Source organism: Meles meles, unplaced genomic scaffold (genome assembly GCF_922984935.1).
Source record: "Meles meles unplaced genomic scaffold, mMelMel3.1 paternal haplotype, whole genome shotgun sequence".
NCBI lineage: Eukaryota > Metazoa > Chordata > Mammalia > Carnivora > Mustelidae > Meles > Meles meles.
This window is the reverse complement of record NW_025721111.1, coordinates 441,083-450,327: the sequence shown is the minus strand read 5'-3', so window position 1 is coordinate 450,327 and position 9,245 is coordinate 441,083. Positions and strand designations below refer to the sequence as shown.

The 9,245-nt window shown below is 37.7% G+C and overlaps 1 protein-coding gene across 1 annotated transcript; it reads right to left on the bottom strand.

Moving 5' to 3' along the window:
• Positions 1-5,288: 5,288 nt before the first annotated feature.
• Positions 5,289-6,065, bottom strand: LOC123935986 (olfactory receptor 2M5-like; the record flags this gene model as incomplete). Its single annotated transcript, XM_045996807.1, has 1 exon — positions 5,289-6,065. A coding segment is annotated over one exon (777 nt), but the record flags the coding sequence as incomplete, so codon positions are not given.
• Positions 6,066-9,245: the final 3,180 nt, after the last annotated feature.

The window sequence follows — 9,245 nt, the reverse complement described above, 5'->3', positions numbered from 1 at the left end:
GTACTGCCTAGAGAAATCTATACTTTTAATGCCATTTCGATCAAAATTCCACCGGTATTTTTCAAAGAGCTGGAGCAAATAATCTTAAAATTTGTATGGAATCAGAAGAGACTCCAAATTGCTAAGGAAATGTTGAAAAACAAAAACAAAACTGGCGGCATCATGTTACCCAATTTCAAGCTTTACTACAAAGCTATGATCACCAAGACAGCGTGGTACTGGCATAAAAACAGACACATTGACCAGTGGAACAGAGTGGAGAGCCCAGATATGGACCCTCAGCTCTATGGTCAAATAATCTTCGACAAAACAGGAAAAAATATAGAGTGGAAAAAAGACAGTCTCTTCAATAAATGGTTCTGGGAAAACTGGACAGCGATATGTAGAAGAATGAAACTCGAACATTCTCTTACACTGTACACAAAGATAAACTCAAAATGGATAAAAGACCTCAATGTGAGGCAGGAATCCATCAGAATACTAGAGCAGAACATAGGCAGTAACCTCTTCGATATCAGCCACAGCAACTTCTCTCAAAGATATGTCTCCAAAGACAAAGGAAACAAAAGCGAAAATGAACTTTTGGGATTTCATCAAGATCAAAAGCTTCTGCATAGCAAGGGAAACAGTCAACAAAACAAAAAGGCAACCCACGGAATGGGAGAAGGTATTTGCAAATGACAGTACAGACAAAAGGTTGATATCCAGGATCTATAAAGAACTTCTCAAACTCAACACACACAAAACAGATAATCATATCAAAAAATGGGCAGAAGATATGAACAGACACTTCTCCAATGAAGACATACAAATGGCTATCAGACACATGCAAAAATATTCATCATCACTAGCCTTCAGGGAGATTCTAATTAAAACCTCATTGATATATCTCCTTACACCAGTTAAAATGGCCAAAATTAGCAATACAGGAAACAACGTGTGTTGGAGAGGTTGTGGAGAAAGGGGAACCCTCTTACACTGTTAGAGGGAATGCAAGTTGGTGCAGCCACTTTGGAACACAGTGTAGAGATTTCTTAAATTAAAAGTAGAGTTTCTCTATGAGCCTGCAATTGCACCACTGGGTATTTACCCCCCAAAATACTGATGTAATGAAAAGAAGGGTCATCTGTTCTCCTATGTTCATAGCAGCAATATCCACAGTTGCCAAACTATGGAAAGAGCAAAGATGCCCTTCAACAGATGAATGGATAAGGAAGATTTGGTTGATATATACTATGGAGTATTATGACTACATCAGAAAGGATGAATACCCAGCTTTTGTATCAGCATGGATGGGACTGGAAGAGATTATGCTGAGTGAAATAAGTCAAGCAGAGAGAGTCAATTATCATTGGGTTTCACTTATTTGTGGAGCATAAGAAATAACATGGAGGAAATGGGGAGATGGAGAGTAGAAAGGAGTTTTGGGAAATTGGAGGGGAAGGAAAACCATGAGAGATTGTGGACTCTGAAAAACAATTTGAGGGTTTTGGAGGGTTGGGGGTTTGGAGGTTGGGTAAGCCTGGTTGTGGGTATTATGGAGGGCATGTATTGCATGGAGCACTGGGTGTGGTACATAAACAATGAATTCTGGAACAATAAAAATAAATTTAAAAATAAATAAAAATTAAAAAAAAAACTAATGATGTACCTACTATTACTTAGCTATTTGAATTTAAATAAATAAATACATAATTTATTTATATATAGAAGACATTTTTGGTTATTCTACAACAAAATATATGCATGCTGGAGAGCTTTTAAACTAGAAGAACGCAATTTAAAATCATGACTATGAAAATGGAAATAAATGAAAGAATCATGGTTTAATTAGGATTGATCATTGTTCTTCTGAATGATCATGTACTTAATTATTTCCTTTAAAATATAACTGGAAGAGATTATGCTGAGTGAAATAAGTCAAGCAGAGAGAGTCAATTATCATATGGTTTCACTTATTTGTGGAGCATAACAAATAACATGGAGGACATGGGGAGATGGAGAGGAGAAGGGAGTTGAGGGAAATTGGAAGGGGAGGTGAACCATGAGAGACTATGGACTCTGAAAAACAACCTGAGGGTCTTGAAGGGGTGGGGGATGGGAGGTTGGGGGAACAAAGTGATGGGTATTAGGGAGGGCATGTATTGCATGGAGCACTGGGTGTGTTGCAAAAACAAAGAATACTGTTATGCTGAAAGGAAATATATATATATATAAAAAAAGATTAAGTCAGTATTTAATGGTGCCCCTCTAATAATAGTGGGTCACAAACACACAGTGTAAATTCCAAGGTGAGTGCCTTCCCAGTCCATCTGGAAATCTATTCACCATGAATTTCACAGGGTTAAAATGTTCACTTCCATGAGTTATATATGAAGTTAATACATATGAAGCTAAAACACACATGTAACATACATAACATACCCTTAACACATACATATGGAGTTAAAACAGTCAAACATAAATAACATGCTTTATGAACACATATTGTTCAACAGAAACACTTCAAGTCAGACTATCTTCCCTCACTGAGTATTTCTCCTTTCTTTCCTAGTGTGATCTTCTAAACACAGTCTTATCTGTGGATTCCTTTTGGAGTACCATAGTGTTATGACACCACCAACTGAGTGGTAACATTGCATGATAGTATGCATTAAATGACACACTGCTCTTATTTCAGATAGCTTAGAGATAATTTTTATTCTTCAGTGAAGTGACATTTTTTTTTTTTTATTTTTTTTCAGCGTAACAGTATTCATTCTTTTTGCACAACACCCAGTTCTCCATGCAAAACGTGCCCTCCCCATCACCCACCACCTGTTCCCCCAACCTCCCACCCCTGACCCTTCAAAACCCTCAGGTTGTTTTTCAGAGTCCATAGTCTCTTATGGTTCGCCTCCCCTCCCCAATGTCCATAGCTCCCTCCCCCTCTCCCAATCCCACCTCCCCCCAGCAACCCCCAGTTTGTTTTGTGAGATTAAGAGTCATTTATGGTTTGTCTCCCTCCCAATCCCATCTTGTTTCATGTATTCTTCTCCTATCCCCCTACCCCCCCATGTTGCTTCTCCATGTCCTCATATCAGAGAGATCATATGATAGTTGTCTTTCTCCGATTGACTTATTTCACTAAGCATGATATGCTCTAGTTCCATCCACGTCGTCGCAAATGGCAAGATTTCATTTCTTTTGATGGCTGCATAGTATTCCATTGTGTATATATACCACATCTTCTGTATCCATTCATCTGTTGATGGACATCTAGGTTCTTTCCATAGTCTGGCTATTGTAGACATTGCTGCTATAAACATTCGGGTACACGTGCCCCTTCGGATCACTATGTTTGTATCTTTAGGGTAAATACCCAGTAGTGCAATTGCTGGGTCATAGGGTAGTTCTATTTTCAACATTTTGAGGAACCTCCATGCTGTTTTCCAGAGTGGTTGCACCAGCTTGCATTCCCACCAACAGTGGAGGAGGGTTCCCCTTTCTCCACATCCTCGCCAGCATCTGTCATTTCCTGACTTGTTAATTTTAGCCATTCTGACTGGTGTGAGGTGATGAAAAAGTGCTCCACGTCACTCGGCATCAGGGAAGTGAAGTGACATTTTGACTCAGTTTCAAGGATTCCCTCAGCCATTCCTCTAGGAATTCTGAAGGTGCCATGTTTAATATTATTGAAACAGTTGGAATTTGACATAAAGATTTTAAGTTTTCCAGAACTTAAAGGAGAAGTTGTTAGATTGTTAGTGCTCCTTCTGAATGTTTCTATTCACTAGAAAACTGGTTTTATGTTATTTCAGTCATTTTAAATGATTTTATTTATTTATTTATTTAACAGATATATATATATATATATATATAGAGAGAGAGAGAGAGAGAGAGAGAGAAAGAGAGAGAGAGAGAGAGAGAGAGCAAGCAGCAGGATTAGCAGGCTCCCAGGACACTGGAATCATGACCTGAGCCAATGGTAGACACTTATCCACCTGAGCCACCCAGGCACCCCTATTTCAGTCATTTTTAGAAAAAAAAGAAACATGTGTAATAAGTTCCTAATGTTCATTTTTTTTTCTTTTATCTTTTCAGTTTTCCAAGATTCATTGTTTATGCACCACACCCAGTGCTCCATGCAATACGTGCCCTCCTAAATACACAGCACAGGGCTCACCCAACCTCCCAACCTCCTCTCTTCCAAACTCTCAGTTTGTTTCTCAGAGTCCACAGTCTCTCTATTATATAGTGTATTTTCAATTTTTTGAAGAATATCAACATTTTGGAAACATCTATAATGCCTCATGCTTTAAATTTTATCGTTATAAATATTTTCAATTATTCATTGTTTTATATCACAAATCTGAGTCTTTTTAAATTTATTTTTACTTTCTCATTACTGTGTCTTCAAAATTTTTAAGTTATGAATTATTCAAAACATAAAGTTTATTATTTTTACTATCTTAAAAATAATACTGGTTTTTCCTAGCCACCTTAACCCATTATATTATATACATTATAAAGAGATCTGGAAACTTTAAGACTGGGAAATTATCTAGCAAGCATGTCTAGAAAATTAGGTCAGTAATTACTTCCGTGACTTACAACCCTTGGTAAGCATGACAATCACTAATCAGTCTCCTGGTCGGATCCCTGAGCCCAATTTAACAGATTCTAATTCTGCTAATCTGAGATGAGAACAAAAGTGCTATATTTTGTGAAGTCAGCAAATTATTTTAACACCAGTGATCAGAAATCCACTCTTTGGAAGCACTGACATAGAGTGAAGACTATTTTTACAAGAGTAAGAGGAATTAATAGTCCTGTTAGATATATGGAGCAAAGCAATACTGTAAATTTATCTGATTCCTGATGATTTATCATCATGCCCATTAATTAATTTTATCAGGGAATTATTCTGAGGTATCTATGTGCTTGTCAATTTTTTATTTTTCATCTTAGGGATACAGACACTGATCTTTTTTTATGGTATCAACATGAAACTTGGAAATACTAAAGTGTACATTACCATCAAGCATGAATCATAAAGAGAATTGATGTACACAGTTCCTTGTCCTGCATCAACACATAATGTAGGACAATCAGAAAGAAATTTTAAGATGGAGAAAGGAAAGGATAAACATTTTTTTCCCCTGCAGATAAACTCAGTAAAGTGAGTTGAATTTTTCAGGATCTTGAAGGGATAATGATGATGATGATGATGATGAATCAACTGACAAAATGTCCCTTTGCTGGTGTATCTCTATTTTGCCTATGGGTGACAGTGAGATTTCTGCCATTTACCTGAAGGACTGACACCTCCCTAGTAACTTTTTCAGAGCACTTAGAACTTCCTTGTTCCTAAGACTGTAGGCAAGTGAGTTTAGGAGTAGAGTGAGGACAGTTCCAAACAGAAAGAGACCCTGACTCAACCTTGGAGTCTTGGCAGAACCGGGTCTCATGTAGATGCACATGCCTGGACCAAAATAGAGACCCACCACACAGAGATGAGAGGAGCAGGTGGCCAGAGCTTTGTTCCTGCCTTCTGGGGAGTTCATTCGGAGTACTGCAAGGAAGATGAGAACATAGGAAGACAAGATGAGAGACAAGGGCAGCAGCAGAACAAGGATGCTTGTTATCACCACTGCCTTTTCATAGGCTGAGATATCCTCACGGACGATCCTAAGCACCGCCATGAATTCACAGAAGAAGTGGGGAATCTCTCTGGGGCTGCAGATGTTAAAATGCAAGGTAAAAGCAGTGTGTCCCAGGGAAGTAAGTGCCCCTCCAGCCCAAGACATGGCAATCATCTGCAAGCAAACCTTAGGGTTGATGATGACTGGGTATCGAAGAAGATCGCATATAGCCACATAATGATAAAAGCACATGAGAGTTATAAGGATGCATTCTGCAATGGCCACCATCAGGGAGAAGAATATTTGAGTCCCACAAGCCAGGAATGATATGCTCCGCCATCCAGAGAAGAAGTTGAATGCCATTTTGGGGACAATGCTAGAGGTCAAAGTCAAATCCATTAAGGAGAGCTGACTGAGAAGGAAGTACATGGGGGTGTGGAGATGGAAATAAACCAAAGAGGAGGATCAGAAGAGTGTTGCCAGTGAAGGCAGCCATGTATATCAGGAGAATGATGGAGACCATAGCTGTGATGTATTTAAATTCAGGGAAGAAACCCAGGAGAATGAAATCTGTGGTTTCTGTCTCATTCCCACTCTTCATGACTCTCTGTAATGATAACAGACATATAAGAGATTTATTAAAAAATCGTAGAAATGAAGCAGTTTCTTATTAAAGTTTAAGAACAATGGCAAATACAAAAATACTCCTCCATGGTCACTTGAATCAGTTTTTACTATTTTTTTCTATATTTCTTATCCATGATTTAATGTACTTTTAGAAACGTGTTTGTGTGTGTGTGTGTGTGTGTGTGTGTGTGTGTGTATTTTAAGATTTTTTTTATTTATTTGACAGAGAGACAGATCACAAGTAGGCAGAGAGACAGGCAGAGACAGAGGGGGAAGCAGGCTCCCCGCTGAGCAGAGAGCCTGATGCGGGGCTCGATCCCAGGACCTTGAGCCGAATGCAGAAGCTTAACCCATTGAGCCACCCAGGTGTCCGAGAGTATACATATTAAAATGAATATCATTAATTTCATGTACTAGAGGTATTTTCATATGTTAAAATAAACTGGACAGTTGTAGTTTTTGTTGTTTTTTACAATTTTAAAATATGACAGAGTTGATAAGTCACAATTTCAAACTGCACATTATCCAATTTTTTCACTATTTTGAAAAATCATGTTATTCCATTCTCATCCTTTTAGTGATTTCATTAGTAATATAAATATTACAATTATTTCCAAGTCAGATATTAGAGACTTTATTTGGCTATGAAAAAATGCTAATTTAATTTACAGAAAATTTATTTTTATAATTTCAAAACACTCTACTTAATTCTTTTGGCTCTGAACATTATAATTTAAGGGGAAAATTAACTATTATGGCTGTAATTTGTTGTTATACACATTTATGATCATTTCAGCTTTTAATCTAATTAACCTTGTTTTCTATCCAGGGAAAACACTTAGTGTATTTACGTGATCTATAGTAAATTCAGATTATCAATGAAGGAGTGAGTTTCCTTTCTATGTGATCTTGTAGGGTTCTTGTTGTTTGAGTTCTTACTATTCTTAACTATTAGCTACAGCTATTATGCCATTGATGGATACAGGGAAAGTCCTTAGGATTCCTTTCCCTCAAATTTACTATGTATTTTTTTTTCCTTTTTAGACTATCCTATTTATATTTAATCTTCTACTCTGATAGTTATAAAATGCTTAGAAATGCTTAGAAAGATAGATAGCCATCTATCTTAACATATCCATCCTTTATTAGAGCATTTTATGTGGATCATCTTCAAACCAAGAGATCATATACCAATGTGATCACATACTAGAATGTCCAGAGACAAAAGGCTTGAGTAAAGGGCCTTCTGTCATTGCGTGTTTAATTGACTTGATGATTTAGGCTTCTTTTAGATGTGGAGGTAGTTTAAGATTATTATTATTAATAATAATGATAATATTAATAATGGCAAAATTAGCCAGATTGCATCTTACTCTCTCCTGCCGTCATGTGAGTCTTGGTGTAGTCAGTGGGTTGTGTATGTCTGAAGTAGAGTCATAAGAAGTTGAGAAACAGATTTCAGAATGCCCAGATCCTTGAAAATTTTCTAACTTTCCATAAAAGCAAAGCAGGGTCCTGTTATTTAAGTTCTATGTTACATGATGTCCGTTTTCCAGATCAAGTGCAGTTTTCTGAGGGTTTGGGGTATACCTAGGCTGGCTAGGTTCTATTATAAACTTTTCTTCCAAATTCTATTCATCACAGCCTGGAATGAAACCTAGATTTCATCATTTGTGTGACTATATGGTTTCATATGTCTCACTCCTTAAACCATAAGATTTATGATGGAAGGGAGTGTCTTTGTTGAGCTCCACAATTTCTCTTTAGATCTAGCATCTGCTTGACTTCCAGGTTTGCTCTTACAGATGTGGTTGGCCCCCCACCCCTTTCTCCATGGCCCTCCATATTTCTTTTCCTCTATTCTTCTATATTGCAGATTTTTCTCACTTATTGTACAAAGAAATGGTGATGTACATTTTCATGAAATTTGATTTTGGAATCCTGTCACCTTATGTAGTGAGTTCTTCCAAAATATATTTTTTGCAATTAAAAAAAAAAGATCTAGCATGTTGCTTTCAGTGAAAATATGAGCAAAATGCATTATCAGCTTAGGGCTGGAATCCAGACTTTGAACACTGGATTTTGTGCCTGTACCAAACTAGATTCTTTTAACAATCATTTTTCTACCATAAGGTATGTTTATTTATTATTTTTTTTTTTTTACTTTTGGAAAATTTTATTCATCTGAAGAATTAAGTATAAGCTATACCCTTACCCACTAAGTCACCAGAAATGCCAGAAATAGTATTTTTGCTTGCTTGTGTGTTTGTTTGTTTTTTTTAATTAATTTATTTATTTTTATTTGCTTATTTACAGCATAACAGTGTTCATTGTTTTGGCATCACACCAAGTGCTCCATGCAGTATGTGCCCTCCCTATTACCCACCACCTGGTTCCTCAACCTCCCACCCCACCCCACCCCCTCCCGCCGCCCCTTCATAACCCTCTGGTTGTTTTTCAGAGTCCATAGTCTCTCATGGTTCATCTCCCCTTCCAGTTTCCCTCAACTCCCTCTCCTCTCCATCTCCCCATGTCCTCCATGTTATTTGTTATGCTCCGCAAGTAAGTGAGACCATATGATACTTGACTCTCTCTGCTTGACTTATTTCGCTCAGCATAATTTCTTCCAGTCCCATCCATGTTGCTACAAAAGTTGGGTATTTGTCCTTTCTGATGGAGGCATAATACTCCATTGTGTATATGGACCACATCTTCCTTATCCATTCATCCGTTGAAGGGCATCTTGGTTCTTTCCACAGTTTGGCGACCGTAGCCATTGCTGCAATAAACATTGGGGTACAAATGGCCCTTCTTTTCACTACATCTGTATCTTTGGGGTAAATACCCAGCAGTGCAATTGCAGGGTCATAGGGAAGCTCTATTTTTAATTTCTTCAGGAATCTCCACACTGTTCTCCAAAGTGGCTGCACTAACTTGCATTCCCACCAACAGTGTAAGAGGGTTCCCCTTTCTCCACATCCTCTCCAGCACACG